This window comes from Solanum verrucosum, unplaced genomic scaffold (assembly GCF_900185275.1).
Source record: "Solanum verrucosum unplaced genomic scaffold, falcon-dt-bn FXZP01000194.1, whole genome shotgun sequence".
NCBI classification, from domain to species: Eukaryota; Viridiplantae; Streptophyta; class Magnoliopsida; order Solanales; family Solanaceae; genus Solanum; species Solanum verrucosum.
The window spans coordinates 2,724,583-2,741,185 of NW_026020416.1; the positions used below are offsets into that span (position 1 = coordinate 2,724,583).

Sequence of the window (16,603 nt, forward strand, 5' to 3'; positions counted from 1 at the left end):
GGGTGTTGTTAGTTAGTTCATTTCTTGGGTTGTCGCGAGCTATGTTTAAGCTCGGATTGTACCCAACTTTGAGGCACAAGTTCCTTGAGCTGTTTAGGACCTATTGACAGAGTCAATTTCATGTTTCCACACGTAGGTCCTATGTGTTTATTTTTTTTTACCTGAGTTTAGGCCTGAGTTATAGTAGAGAAATATAGGTATTATTTTACTCGTGGTGATGCATAGTTTGCAATATTCACAGTTTTTTGGCATTCTAAAGACGTGTGAGGAGACAAATAGTCCTTAGTCAGTTCAAGATTGTTGTTCGGCTTTTAGGTAGGCTATGGTCTATTTTTTATTAGATTGTGATCCGTGATATACTGTCTAGTATAGATTGCATGTGGAGCAAAAGTTTATATGGTGGGTTTAGGGTTATGTTCCTTTTTCCTCTATTCTTGAATCTTGTAGGAGCCTAAGACTAGAATTACACTGTGAGTCCTTAGCTTATGCTGGAAGTTCACATCCTTATGGATTAATTGGTGTTAATAACCTTTTCAGAGTTAATGTTCGAGGCTTTAGAAAACTTTAGTAATCCATTCACCTTAGAATGGGTTCTTTATGATCCTTTAGTAAACATAGTTTCTCATCGTAGTAATTGTTATGGATCGGTACCCTCTATTAATATGTGGACTTTTGGTTTGCTTTGATATTGTGGAAATTTACCCTGAATAGACCCTTAGCCTTGACGTTGATCCCTATCTCGGATTAGGCTTGGGAACCTTAGTTGCTTGTTATAGACATAGGTTGTCTTGAGTTGTAGTTAATGTTCACTTGTAGTGTTACCTTAGGGTAAATGTTGAGATCCTTGATTTACTCTTCCAATTACGTATTCCTCATATTTACTTTCATTTCCTGAGTTGTATGTGCATATGATATGATGATCTTACTATTGTGATATTTTGTATATTGTTGGGCCCGAAGCCTTGGTCGAGGACAAATTGGATTCCAAGTTAGTTTTTTATGCTTCGAGAGAAAGGTGATTCTAGTTATGTACATTAGGTTGTTTAGGTGTTATTGGTTGGATGTTGTGATGACATGCATTGTATTAATACTCTTTCTTCACATATTTTATGGTACGATCCCATCAAATGCATTGATTTTTTACTACCATTATTGAGAAAGTATGGTTTGGCAATTTTCACCCTTAAACTTTTTTTAATGGAAATTGTACTACCTTTAACACTTTGATAAATTTATTTTAAGATAAAAAGGTGTCGAGGATGCACTCACTATTTACTAGACCGCTCGATAAAGATTCCGACCCTTTCTATATTGATGTGATTAAGTAACTTCGATACATGATGGAGAAAATCCGAGGTGGATCAGTTATGGAAGTCTTGGGTTGGTACCAGATAGTATTTACAAAATCCTCGAGTCCCCTGTCACAATGAATATAAGGAAGGGTGTCCTCACTTTGATAAATTTATTTTAAGATAAAAAGGCGTCGATGATGCACTCACTATTTACTAGACCGCTCGATAAAGATTTCGACCCTTTCTATATTGATGTGATTAAGTATCTTCGATACATGATGGAGAAAATCCGAGGTCGATCAGTTATGGAAGTCTTGGGTTGGTACAGACATTATTTACAAACTTCTCGAGTCCCCTATGAGTCCCTTGTCACATTGAATATAAGGAAGGGTGTCCTCATGTGCCCTACTTTGCTGCCTGACTAATGACATTAATGGTTTTAATTCCATACTTGCATTCATACACATCACCTATCACTTTATAATTGGTTGTTGTTTGCACCTTCTGGTCTTTAGGAGGGTGCTAGTTGGGTTATGTTTGTTGGTGTGTACCTTTCAAGATTAAGGAGGTTCATTTAGTTTATTGTTTGATTATGATTGTGTAGTAGTGACATGATAATTGTTGGTTTCCCTTATTGGTTTGGGTATTCCTTGCAATTTACTCCTATATTTGTACTTCCCGACTGGGTTGGATCAGATGGGTCTGTTGGCAACTATTATGTTTCGTGGTAGATGTTCTAAGTATACCTTTGTGTAGTTAGTTTTCGTGTCAAAGATTGTTGTGGTTAGTTTATCACGATGGTTCCTCCGATAGGTTCTTTTGCCTCAGTTACTTGTGTATTATGTTGTATGTCCTCTTGTCTTTGGTTATCCTTTTCTCACTTCACCTCTTCTTTAGTTGCTTGTAATGTATATTTACTCTCTACCTACTTTTTATGCTTGCTTTATCTTTGGAGATCAGTCGGCCAATGCTTACTAAGTAACACGTGTTTGATACTCATACTATACTTTTGCACCTGCAGATTATAGTAAAAGTTCTCACCGTTGATGTGTTCCTCGTATGGAATAGGTATGGATCGAAGACTAACACTTTGTTTGGATGGTTTTTACGTGTTGTTTCATAATGTATCGTATTGTATTGTATCGTACTGTATTGTTTTAATGAATACAGTGTTTGGATAAGTTATATCGTTCTCTGTCGTTACATAATGTCACACATTCATGATTTGAATGATAAACCTATAAGAAAAGTAAGGTACAAGGTAGAGATACTATGAAAAGGTAGAGTAAAGATGAAATACAATTATTAAATAATAAATAAAGATAAAATGAGAAGAAAATATTAAGGTAACGACGTGATCACACCAAATCGATCGTTCCATAAAATGGGTCTTTTCATCATTACCTAACGATGGATTTAAACGATATGATATAATAGAATTTAAGTAACAATCAAAACAAACATTGTATCTAAACTAACAATGCAATACAATACAACGGGTAACAACCATCCAAACAAGGTGTAAGGGTGAGCTCAGGCGTTTCGAGTCGTCCTTCTCCTATTATTTTTGGCTAAGCTAGTCTTTATTCTGTATTCGCAGACAGTTCTTTATATTGTACTTATCTTCTAATTATGTTATAGTTAGTAGCTTGAGTACCAACTAATATCAGGTCTTGGGGATGTTTTTTTTATATATATATATATATATATATATATATATATCTTGTTTCTCTCTCTCTTTTACTCTCTATATTTGTTCTGTGCATCTAGTATCCCTTCTCTTCCACGTCCCATTACTTTTGATTCTGGCTATGGTATCGACTTACCTACTGGTGACATGTTGAGTTTCTGGATCATGATAGCCATGGTTGAATAAAGATCTAAAAAAAATACAAAGTCAAAGAGTGTAAAGAATTTCACTATGATGCAATTCGCCCAACACAGTTAAATCCATTGTGATGGGCAATGTGTCATTGTGTAATATGAAGATGTTAAAGAATCTTTCTAAGTCTAGACCAAAGAGTTATGTACATTAGATTCGATGCTTAGAGTAGTTTGATCCAGTATGATGACCAACCTGCCGTGGAGGAAATTAAAATCAGGCAACTTGCTAAGGAATAAAACAATACAAGATGGCACATGTTTAACCAAAGTCTATGTTTAGCATAGCCCAATTTTAACTTCATCCGAAGGTTTTTCCACATCTAAAAATAGACCCTTATATCAATTTTTGAAGGGGCGGGACGTTATTATGAGGATTTGGTACATAGAGAACATTATAGCCATGAAATCTTTTAGTTTTTACTTCTTTTTATCTTTCTTACACATTTTTATATATGTTACTAGATCTCTTATGATTTTTGCTAAATGAGCGCCAACACCCTTTTGGGGGTTATGGTAGTCTGATGAATGTTGCTATATGATTTTGAAATAGACTTTTTAGGGTATCTATCTATCATTGTTCCGTAACTTGTGTGGTTGTTTACTGTGTTACACATAACTATGTTATTTCATAGCTACCAGTAAAACATATATAAGAAACATAGATGTGATTCGAGAGGAAGAACCTAGCTAGGGTAATCAATAGGGTTAAGTAGAACATGATCTCTACCCCGTGTAGGGGATTGAGGTTTGGGTAGGACAAATACATACCGAGAAACCATGCTTGGTTAATGCTTAACAGAATTGTAGGTTTCTTTGTCACGTTCCTAAACACAGAGAGGTAAAGTAAGGGCATTAATTAGAGTGCTACATATCTTGTAAGAACCTAGTCACAGTAGTTTCCTTTAACCAAACAAATCGATAGAAAATCGAGTGTCAATTCATGTGATTACTTAACACGATTGCCAATAAATTCATAAATCCAAAATATCAGCTCCTATTTTTTAAAATCGTTATGTCTCAACATTAGCTAGTAAAAGTTTGATTAATTGATTAATTTATTTTTCTGTAGTAGTTTATATAACAAAAATAATACTTGTGGTGGAAACACTTACGTTAATATCTGATAATAATTGAATTTGATAAATTGTAAAACTAAGTTCATATGAGATTGATATCTAACTTGTGTAGTCATTGTAGTACTTGGCGACTATGTGTGCTAGTATGTGTGTTTAGGAGCAAAAAAAAGTATAGCAACATGGGTATCAATATACTCGTATACGACGAGAGGGAGTTGCTAGGATGGTAAGCACCCCTCACTTCCAACCCGAAGGTTGCGAGTCACCAAGGGAGCAAAAGGGGTGGGAGCTCCTAGGGAGGGTAAAAAAAATAAAAATACTCGTATACTGAAAAGGAGTATATTCTTCATGGATTGAGACTATTACAATGTTGTTAAAAAATGAAAAGTGCATTTATGAGGACATTTGAGGTAGGTTATGGTTTATCTTCTACACACCTCAAAGGAGATGATTATCGTATATAAGTTTGAGTGTGTTGGATACAGAAAATGATCAAAAGGGTCCTTAATGTATGAGAGTTGCTTTATTGTGGTCCTTAATCTATTTCACTTGTACATATGGTCTTTAATGTATTATAAAAAGTGATAAGTTTGGTCTTTTGTCCTAACTGTAACAAATTTATTAAAAATTTCTGTTAAATTTAACCCGGCCCCATGTGCAACTCAAGCTTTCCCTTTCCCTAAGCTTGTGCATCTTTTTTTTTTTCTTCAACCATCAGAGGGAAACTTCTCTCTTCTCATTTAAATACAAAGCTTTTGTTTTTTACTGCAAAATGTAAGAAGTTTTTCTCTTTCTTAGTTCATCTCTGGATCCCTAATTCCTACTCCAATTCAATGTTGATAAGTGATTTCTAATAGAAGCAATTCTTGAAGTTTTTCATTGTCATTAAAAAAAAAAGATAGTATTTGAAGATAGATACAGAAGCTCTAATCACAACCTTATTTGAAGGTGACAAAATTGATCCACCATCAAGGATAGTAAGATACACCCAAACCGTAAGAAAAAATAAATAAATCATACCATAATATGGAGTTGATTCTTTGCTACCATTTCTTTTGATAAATAAACATTCTTGGTAATAAAGAAGAAAGTAAGTGTATTTTTACTTCATATATAATTCTACAGTGAAACTTGAAAGAGATGAAAATGGAGAAAATTATGGCACTTTTTCACGCTATGACTTATAAGAGGAATGGAAAAGTTTACTTGGTTTATTTTGTTGTGGGTTCCGACATTAAATTTAACTTGACTTTTTTGATGGATCTGTTATTTTTAGGACAATGGACTAAAGTGAAACCTTTTTATAGTACATTAAGGACTATATGGATCAAGTAAACTATATTAAGGATCAAAGTAAAACAATCCTCATATATTAAGGACCATTTTGACCATTTTCTCGTGTTGGATACATAATACTTTTATTTGTTATGCATTTGTTTATGAGCTCTGGTGTATCATGAATGTGACTTTATCATTGCATGGAATGACTTTCTGTGAAATCCAGATTGCGAATTAGTTAATAGTCAATAGATGAATCGATTTGACGTTTTGATGATGACTAGATGGTCCTTTACTATAATATTATTGATTGATGACTTGAGAAATTGATTATATCATGTTCACATAGAGGTATTGAAACTTAATGATGAACTTTGTGTTATATACTTGTTCCATACATATTCATACAACTTTTGTTGATGCATAATATTTATTGTCTAGTGGTGCCCATTGAGTTGATTTTTTGATGAAATTCACATTTATTTAGAAAAACTTCCATCTATTCTTTTGATACCGACGAAAAATAGGTTCACATAAAAAATAATTAAGATGGAGATGCTGAAAAGCTAATCTAGGCTGCAACAATTGACATTTCTGCCCTCATGTGTTAACCAGGGCTTCCACTTCAATGACCTCATCAACCAATATTTCCAACATAACTTGGGGCTTACCATTGAAGTCATCTAGTAACCTTGATTACTTTTGAACAAGAATTACAACTCAATGTAGCTCTAACAAATCATATCTGTCATTTGACAATGTGCTGTATACTTTTATGGTCGAATACATTAAAAACTAGCTCGGATACATAATATGTGGTTCGGATACATTAAAGAAATAAGAGATTTTGGAGATTTTAAAAAGTAATAGGGGATAATGGAAATAAGTGAAACAAAAGGTGTGTATTTCTGTAATTTGTTACTCCCTCCGTCCCATTTTATATGAGGTACTTTGACTCGGCATGGAGTTTAAGAAAGAAAGGAAGACTTTTAAAACTTGTGGTCCAAAATGAATGATAGAATTTTGTGTGGCTGTAAATCATTTCATTAAGGGTAAAATATTTATTTTATAGTTAGATTGTTACTTTATATAGAAATGTGTCATTCTTTTTGGAATTGACTAAAAAAAAAAGTGAGTCATATAAATTGGGACAAAGGGAGTATATATTATTATACACTTCAATATTGTAATAGTATTTAGAATATATGAGCTAATAATTGCCCACTTCTATATTTGAATTCTTGAGATATTTAGGTCAAACTTTACTCAATGTTGGTTAATTTGATCCTCAATTCAGGGCTTCTATTCAATACAGCCTTACCAAGTGGTTCAAATTCAAGTTTAATCTGAGTATGGGTTAGTATGCAATTATAAGAAAAAGATAATTTGTCACAGAAACAGTTCAACACAAAATGTAACAAGAGGAAATTTGTTAATATTCTTTGATTAGTATTTACAAAAGTATGTGAAAACAAGACTGAGAACAAGTCAGGTTTCAAACTAACCTATATTAATTGTTGGCTTTGTGGTTACCACTTACCTGGCACAGCAAGTAGCTTCAATATTTCTAAAACAATTACAATTTTATAGTGAGTCAGTCATCTACTCTTATTCTATTGTTCTACATTCTCCTGTATTACATTCTCCAGTGGTGGGGCATACAAGTGAAGAGAATCAAGACTGCAAAATCATCAGAAACGCATGTCAGAAGAAAAGAAAAAAAAGCATGTTGCAAGGTAGTGTGCATGTGTATTATCAGATAAAACCGTAACGAAGGGGTCAAAGCTATGAATCAAGACGCAAGGATAGAAGACGGTAAGGGGTGGGAACAAACATTAGAAAAGGTAAAAGAGAGGTGGAACTTGGATCAAGTGAAAGTGAGACACAGGTCCAAAACAAACATGAAGGAAGAACAAATGGGAAATAGAGGACTGGATGGTCAGGTCGGAGAGTAGAATATTAAACCAAAAGATAAAAGGTCGGATGTGCAACTTTCGATAACAATTCTAAGGATTTGTTTAGTTTTTGATGTAATGTTGTGTATGACTACGGTATGACCTTATGGAGCAATACAACATGTTCTGTTGGATTGTACCAGAGGCCTATTTGTTTTGATAAATTCTAGTGTTATGTCTTGTGTAAGTACAATCACTTGAGTTCATAAATTAATAGTAAAAAAAATTCTTTAAAACTATGACAAACCTGCAGTTTTGAGGAACTCGCCATGATGGTGGTAATGATCTCTTCAACATTGGTGGCAAAGACAAGAAGTTTTTCCAATCTTGAAGCACGACTCTAAGATCATGAAGTTTACTTTCTAGCCCAAAACAACAATTAGCATGCATTGTACATACTACGTTCAAATCTTTGCTCGGTTCACAAAATCCACCAAAATATGTTGTATCCAAGAATCTCATTTTGAGATCAATATCAATAATGAATGAATCATACTTTATATTGTTAAGAACATCTTGATCATGCAAATTCGGATATGTTTCCCGTGAGGTGTACCAAAACTTGTAGAACTCAATAGATCTGTTATTTGACCTCACAAACAAGAAACCACCATTAGGTCTATTCTCTACGTCTTCAGGGTTTCCTAAGAAATGATCACATGCTATCTGAAAGTCTGCATCCTTGTAAAAGTGAGGAAATGGATCTCTGAACCACATGACATCAGCATCCTAGGAAAAAAGAACCAATTAAGTGTTTAAGTGTCGCATGCACAGGACTAAGAAATTTCTACTTTAAACTAGGTGAAGACAATGGCAGCTACTACAAACAATGCTGCATCCAAAATTGCACAATACATGCATATTATTCAATCGATTAAAGATGATCCTTCTGTGGAGTCCAATATCGGCTCACTTAGGGGTTGGAGGCCTCTTATATGGTATTATACAATCCTCTCCTCATAACTAGATTTTTTGTTTGAGTTAGGCTGCAAGGTCCATTAACGTGGCATCAAAACCAGGCCAATCCCAATGTTCGGTCCCCCATCTTATATTGTCCATGCTCTAGATGTCCAGGCTTGGGTGAGTGGGGGTGTTGACTGCCACATCATCCCACATAGAGATGAGAATTCCCTTTACATGTTTTTGGACAAATCCCCCCCTCATGAACTAGCTTTTTGTGTTGAGTTAGGCCCTAGGTCTATTTACACGTTAAATGACAAATCATAAATACTGCCAAAGATGAGCAGCATAAACAGTGCACATGATATTATAGGTAAATCAGAACTTTACTACATCTCTTTCAATTACACTTACAGGTCATATGGACTATCATAGAAAAGAAACTTGAATTGCCATCAAAGCGATGTCAATGCAGAAGGTTTCAGTTAGTCTGATTTAAGGCCCTGCACTTCAACAAAAGACCTCCTAAAGTAATGATTCTTGCCAGCTTTGTTATAATTACCGAGCAACAAACGAGGAAAGAAAAAGAAGTAGCAGAGATCTAGATCAAAGAACATTGATGCAATCTGCTACAATGTCGAGGTAATACAACCCATTTTGTTTCAGCTGTTTAGTATGAATAAGGAAGAAACAAGCATTGTCAATGAGATAATGAATGGCATTCCTCTTGAGGAGTGGGCTAACATACTTTTGGTGTATCCCCCATTATATGTCTATACTCTTTGTCTTTCAACATTATTCCCAAGTTTGGCTTATATTTTAGTTTGAAATGTGCATCTTTTCATCCAAATATACTCCTTGATAGTTAGTGAAATTTTTTTTTTGTACTGAAAGTAGATGTTTAGAACTTTTATTACTTTGAGGCACATGCAAATTAATTGTAACATGATTACCTGGAAGTTTCTAAAATTCCCACATGCCAACTTCCTAGGTGTGGCACTTAGAATCCCGATAAACCTCTAAAGAAAGGCTCTTATCATAAAAACAATCTAACACACTTATACACCAGGGATCTCAAAAACAGTAAACAGAATGGTAGATTTTCAATAATAATTATTGATAAATGTAACATCTTTCAAATCAAGTTCTCAATGACCCTGCAGAATGCTCATTAAAATCCAGCAAAGAAAACATCTCGAAGACAAGTAGCATTCTCATATTCCCCAAAAAAAAACTGAATCTTTTCCAGTCCTTGGCAGTTGTCCAGTAAGAAAACATAACTCTCATATATCTTATGAAAGCTATTCAAGTACCTAATTGGTGGTCAAGAAGTGACTCTAGGTTGTATATTTCACCAAACCATTAGAAACAAACTATACATGCCATTGTAATCTGACAGCAGTGCTACCGATGCTAAGGAAATCAAGCAACCAAATCATTTCAATATCAGAAACTAGAAGACTATTACCAATTAAATTCTGAATTGCATTATTTTTATCTAAAAAATAAAACTACTATCGAAATCTCTTCTTGTTTTGTCGCTACTATATAAGTGGAATACATTGGTACTTTTAGTAAGGAGACAACAAAGATCATGCTATAAAGCAATACATTTTTTACTACAATGCATTAATCTATTGTAAGATTTCTTCAGATCTACCATTATCCAAAAAAAAGTATAAGAAGGACAATTGAAATGATAATGATACAAGTATTAGAATGTATACCGTGAAGACAAAGTTGTATCCCATTTCAAGAACACCCTTTAAGAAGTTGATCCTTGTCCACATCATCTTTAGGTAGTCATGAGTCATGAAATAAGCTTCCTTTGAAAAATCAACCCCTTCACTTACTAGTGCATAGCAATGAGTATGTACAACCAAGCACCGGGAGAATGCCTTCTCATCTAGAGCAATAATTACTAAATGATTCAAAAGCTCACGGGTGTGATTGCCAATTCTAAAGCTTTCAAGAAAGAGATCAATAACAGAAGAAGGGGCAGCCCATGCTTCATTTAAGGTTGTTAAAATAACGGTTTTATCCTCCATAGCAGCATCTTTCAAAACCTTTTCAAACTTATTCTCCTGAGTATCCTGAACCCATAAAGGATTTTACATGAGATAAGCGGAGCCAAAAATGTGTCCAAAAAAGCTTAAACACTGCAGCAAGTGAGATTCAAACTCGCGACCACCTAAAGCCTGAAGTTTTCATGCTTGCCAGAAACCACTAGGCTACAACACTATCATTATTTCAAGGGTGTCCAAAATATGTTATTTAACCATTTAACATATAATGCTACTTTTATATATAGTATAATTTTCCGACGACGGGTGTCCGCTGAGTATACTGTAGCTACGCCACTGGCGATGTTACCAATATTTAGATATATCTGTTTTGTAAAACAAGAAAGAGTTCACTAGTACTTCCTAACCTAAACCCCACTGCCTAGTGTAGGCATCATACATGAGTGTTTCTTAAAAAAACTTAAAAAGAAAAAACTGATAACTACTGAGCCACCATTAATTTGGGGGAATAGGAAAATAAATCTTAAGCAAAAAAACTTAGAAGACAATTATTAAAATTACAATAACAGAATTGTGGATTATATTTGTATTAGAAAGTCTATCAACTTGTAAATCGAGCATATTTATAACTAACTAGAAGAAAAACCTCGAGTGCCCCATTGTTGTTAAAAAAAAAAAACGATTCCAGAGACAAATAATTGTATATATATATATAATGAGAAATGAGGAAAAGTAGTTCTCACCGAGGGAGGGGGAAAGGGAGCTGTGGGAGGGATGAAGAAGAAAACACGAGGTGCATGGGAGGTGAGAGAGTCCGGGATCTTGAATCCAATAGTTTCACCAGCTTTATAAAGGACAAACCAAGAGAGTGAAGCGAGAATGAATAATAGGGCCACCGTACCGATACGGCGAAGGAATAAAACCGAATTTGCAGCTGTAGCACAATCACACGATGATAACATCTCCGTACGTAATTAATTACAACACCACTGCTGCTTCTGCTGAAGAAGAAGAAGAAAACGAGTTGGTGACACAGAAAAGAGCATTTCAAAATTGATCTCCGTATTTGTAGGTAGTGTGAATGGATCATAATTGTTCAAGAGAGAGAGAGAAATGGGAAATTTTGTGAATCTGAGTTTACAGGTGGGGAGAGGTAAGCTACTTAAACTTAGGTAGGCTTTATTAAATAAAAATTATATTTATATAGTGTAATTTTTAATAGAAAATTATCATAAAAGTAAAGAGTAGTGAATATTATTATACATGGTATTAAAAATAAGGAAAAAGGATAAAAAAAAATACCCCTTAACTTTGTTTTATGAGTTGACTATACCCCTACCGTTAAAATAAAGTTATTCATACTTTCGTCGTCACTAATTTCACCATTTATACCCCTCAATTGACGGAAATCCCTAAATTGATTCAAATTAACCTGAACTTTTTAAAAAGACCCATTCCCATATTAAACCCAATGCCTCAACCCCTCTATGGTATAACCCGTCAACTAATAACACAAATCGATCTCTTCTCCTTCTCTCTTCAACTTGTGCACATATCCGAGAGAAAGCTTAGACCGATAACAATGACTTTTTCTTACTGCACAAAAAAGTTCACATGATAACCCAAATCGTCTGCCTCAAACAAGTCGTCAAGCAATTGAAGGATAACTCTCTTTGTCCTCATTCGATTCTTTCTTCAATTCCGACGAACCGGCGCAAATCGATTTGAACCCCTGTTTCTAAATCAATTCATGGGGCATTTATTTTCTCAGCTAATTCACTAGAAAATCATAAAAATTCATGTTTCGTCCTCTGCCTCAAAGATGTTTATTCTTCATCGTCATCACACCCATCTTCAGCTAATAGCTGAACAGATAGTAATAGAACTCAGTAAAATGAGAGTTTTTACGCCGATTCAATGCATTTCCGACTAGCCAATGTTAAGATAATGTTTTTCAACCTAACCGTGAAGCCCTTTCATTTATTCAATTCCTGATTTTCCTGGTGAGTGAGGTTGTGTTTTATTTTTCCAATTCTGGTTAATAGGGAGCAATTCTAGCAGCTTTTATTCCTGGTCTAAACATAATAAAAATGCTTCTTTTGGATTAGGAATATGGAAAGATGATGCAACTGTCAAGAGCCGATTAGGAGACCACATGTTCAGTAATCAGAAGAATTTTTAGTTTTTGCTTGAACAATTTCATTAAGGGCCTGTTTGGAAGGACACTCTGGTAATTGAATTTGGTGTAATTGGTGTAATTACATTGTCTTGTCCTGTTTGGAAGGACATGTAATTACTTGGTCAGCAGGTAATTGGTGTAATTGGCAAGGGGTAATTACACTCTACAATTCACAGGCAGAGGCTGTGAATTGCTGGTAATTACATGGTGTAATTACCACCTGATTACTTTTTTTTTTTTTAATTTCTATTTTTATTTTTTTTGTTTTAATTTTTTTTACTTCTATTATTTTAATTTCTTTTTATTTTTATTTTTATTATTCTAAAAAATTGTAAAAGTCTATTTTTTATTTTATATTATTCTATTTCATTTAATTCTTGTTCTCAACCTTACTTTACGTGATTCTATGTAATTTTCTCGTATTATCTATTTCTTTATGCCATGTTTATTTTTTCATTAGCATAATTTTATTAGTATTCTAATTTTTAAATTAAAATAGAATTTATTGTCAAGTAAGGTTATAGACTTATGTTTTCTTTATTATGAAGAAATAAAAATAAATCATATTTATTGCTATGTTGAAATTTGTTATAAGAGTATTATGTTAAATTTTTTGTTTTGAATTTATTACTTATGTTATATTTTCAGTTTCATTTGTTTTAGTAATATTGAATTTACATTGCATGTCATTTTTTTAATTAGACTTGATAGATTATATTTTTGTCAAACATTTAATAATTTATGATATTTTATTTATATATTACTATTCTTTTTATCAAACATGCATTTCACAATGTTCGTAGAAACTTCATACTTTTAGTTGTTACGATCAATTCAATTGAAATATATTAATTTGAAAAAATATAAATCAATTATTTTTTAATAATATTAGTTACAATAAATATGTTTATTAATTAATATATTTTCAAAAAAGAATATATATCTTAAATATTTAATTTAATGTCATTTATAAAATTTCTTATTTGTCTAGTATAAATTTTAAATGGTTAATTTTATTTTAAAAATTTATTATAATTTTATGTTTGCAATTGTGCATCCAAACAGAACATGTGTAATTACACTATGACATACAAACATGACATGTGTAATTAAACCAAACATGTCAGTGTAATTACTAGACTGTGTAATTACTAGGCTGGTAATTACTATCCTAGTAATTACACCAATTCCAATTACCTGGTGGCTTTCCAAACAGACCATAAATCATCTCTTGTTAAAGAGCTTAGCTATTCTGAAAATAACGAGACGTCAGAACCAAAAACAGGTTCCCTTGAGGATGAGGTTGCAGAAATTGTGATTTGTGGCTAATTTGGGAGGTTATTGGACTCTTCGTTGTTTATGCAAATTAGCTTTGGGTTCTTCGTTGTTGACCCAAAGGAGACGGAGGCGGAGAGACAACGGTGAGAAAGATTGAGTTCCTGAACTTTTGTTTTAGAGATGAAGGTGAAGTAGGTTTGAATTAAGCTAGTTGGGTCGGGTTTGGGTTTGAATTATTTTAGGTTGGTGGGTTATTTTTAAAAATTTGGGATAATTTGAGTCAATTTGGGTTAACATGAGTCAATTTGGAAATTTCCATCAATTGAGGGGTATAAATGGTGAAATTAGTGACGGTGAGGGTATAAATAACTTTGTTTTAACAATAAAGGCATACTCACCTAATAAATCAAAGTTGAGGGGTATTTTTATCCCTTTTCCCTAAAAATAGTATGAGGAGGGGGAGGAAATTGGGAGGACACGTGTGCTAATATTTTTGTTTAGTGAAAAAACAAATATATAATAAAATAAGTACTCCCTCCGTCCCATTTTATGTGGCAACATTTGACTGGGCACGAAGTTTAAGAAATAAATGAAGACTTTGAAATGTTTACCAAAATGCCCTTTAAAAAGTAGACTCACTTTTCTCTCTCCTCATAAATGTATTGGAGTATTATTTTAAGATTAAGTGGGACCAACAAGGGTAAAAGAGAAATTGTATATTTAAATACTTACCATATAAGGAAATGTGACATTCTTTTTGGGACTGACCAAAAAGGAAATGGTGCCACATAAAATGGGACGGAGGGAATACTACTTTGTTTTACATAATTTATTTATTTTTGTAAATAAGTTTTTTTAAAAGAATTATTTAAGATTAAGGAGGTTAAATACTTTCAAAAATAGTCATAGATAAATGTGAAAAATGAGGTATAAATAGAGTTTAAAGGGATAAATTTGTCATTTATGTATTTATTTCGGGATAGCTTATCCCGGGATTACTATATCACTAAAGAGGAGAGATAACTTATCTCAGGACTAATTATCAATCCTGTGATAAGTTATTCCAAGCTTTGCAACCGAACAAGGGATTAGAGGCTATTTAAAATATATCCCGAGATTAACTCTCCTTATCCATCACACCAAACGACCCCTTATTCTTAAATGCTTATTAATTTAAAAAATCAGAAATAATTATTTATTTATTTCAATTTTTTCCTTTAACATTTACTATTCCAGATAAGAGGCACCTAGCACCTAAATATACAAAGATTAAAAAAGAAATAAGGAAGATATTAGCAAAATTATTAATTACATTCTTAATTTTTTTAAGGGAGGTAAAAGACCTTATTGTGATGATAAAATGGGAATGAAAGGGGGTAATTATTAATTAATATATCATTCATAGATTTAAGTATTTGACAACTAAAATTATTTATTTTTTCAGTACTTATGTAACGATTCGCACAATCATTTTAAGCATTAGAAATTTGTTTTTTCTAAAAAATGGTTCTTGTATCCCCATTATGTCACTTACGACTTGCGAGGACGGGCTAACATAGTTCCTGAGGTAATTAGGAAGAATGTCAAAGTGAAGATGCACAAACTACTTGATAAATGCTCAACTATGTCTCATCTTTCAGAGCATAGACGATCATATACAAAACAATGTCACAAAACCACAAGGATTAGAATCAATGCAAACATGATCTACGAAGTTTGGAAAAGACTAGAGGTTTTTGTATTACGATGGGATTTCAACTCAATAGGTAGAGATTAATTGCAACCAAATCGATTGATACATGAATAACATTTGGTCTAGGCTACATTCAATATTCTCTTGAATTGTCAAACGTATGTCTTTTCTCAAACTCCAAGAAACTTACCAATAAAAGACCAAATATTGCTTGAGTAGACAGACTATCCCTAACTCATATCATTAAATGAGAAATTACTCGGATTATCCAAATAATTTCACCAAGTCCTCACTATTGACCCTTACCCAACTCCCTTTTGATTCCTCAAGCCAAAATGGTGTATGAGAGCTCAATCAATGTTTGCAATCACTGATATTTAGATTAAAACTTTAAGATAACAATAGGTCCATGCCATACAATCAATTTTAGAATTAATTAATCAACACCCATTGAGGTTTTACACCAAACCTTGCACACACTCCCCTAGCTAAAGATTTAGTTGCTCATAAAAGAAGAAATTGAGACAATACTCATGTGGAAAATCTCCATTTCAAGCTAATTTAATTTACAAAAATTCAAACTTATAGTGATGCAAATATGAGGGCTCTTCCTCTACAAGCATTCTTAGCTAATTTCTCTTACTACAAAAAGTGTAAATTCAAAGTTTGTCTCCCCTCATTATTCCCAACAGGGAAGAAGAAAAAGGTAAATAATCATACAAATTTCTATTCTATCATTGGAACCTTCTAAATGAAACACTTCATTTCTTGAGTACATTTTTGCCCCTTGAGCTTTTGCTCTTGTCTTGCGCTGGAACGACGGAACACCAATACACAACTATGTAATGTCAGTCACACCGCCTCTCCAGCCTTCAGTTCTCTCAGAAACACATGCCCTGGAATCGATAGAGAATTGTATCATGCCAATGGATCACTGGAGCTTAAGTTGTTTTGCTCCAGTCAAGCTTTCGTTTAGTCCGCGAGATTCCAAGCGATTCATGCGGGACATCGATTCCTTCACCAGTGTGCTTTAGTAATTTTAAG

General features: G+C 33.4%; 1 protein-coding gene across 1 annotated transcript; it reads right to left on the reverse strand.

Annotated features, from left to right (window-relative positions):
• Window positions 1-6,945: 6,945 nt before the first annotated feature.
• On the reverse strand, window positions 6,946-11,371 carry LOC125840916 (uncharacterized protein At4g15970-like). The gene is made up of 4 exons (XM_049519896.1): window positions 11,153-11,371; window positions 10,113-10,478; window positions 7,733-8,214; window positions 6,946-7,210 (listed from the first exon to the last, which is right to left on the reverse strand). The coding sequence occupies exons 1-4, from the start codon at window positions 11,369-11,371 to the stop codon at window positions 7,144-7,146; spliced, it is 1,134 nt and encodes a 377-aa protein (XP_049375853.1). The 3' UTR covers window positions 6,946-7,143.
• Window positions 11,372-16,603: the final 5,232 nt, after the last annotated feature.

Excerpts from the sequence above, each read along its gene's own strand:
- LOC125840916 (XM_049519896.1), bottom strand. The coding sequence starts at position 11,371 with ATGTTATCATCGTGTGATTGTGCTACAGCTGCAAATTCGGTTTTATTC. Across the intron at positions 8,215-10,112 it reads GATACAACTTTGTCTTCACG|GATGCTGATGTCATGTGGTT; the intron begins GTATACATTCTA and ends CTTTTTTCCTAG. Across the intron at positions 7,211-7,732 it reads CGAGTTCCTCAAAACTGCAG|TCTTGATTCTCTTCACTTGT; the intron begins GTTTGTCATAGT and ends ATGATTTTGCAG.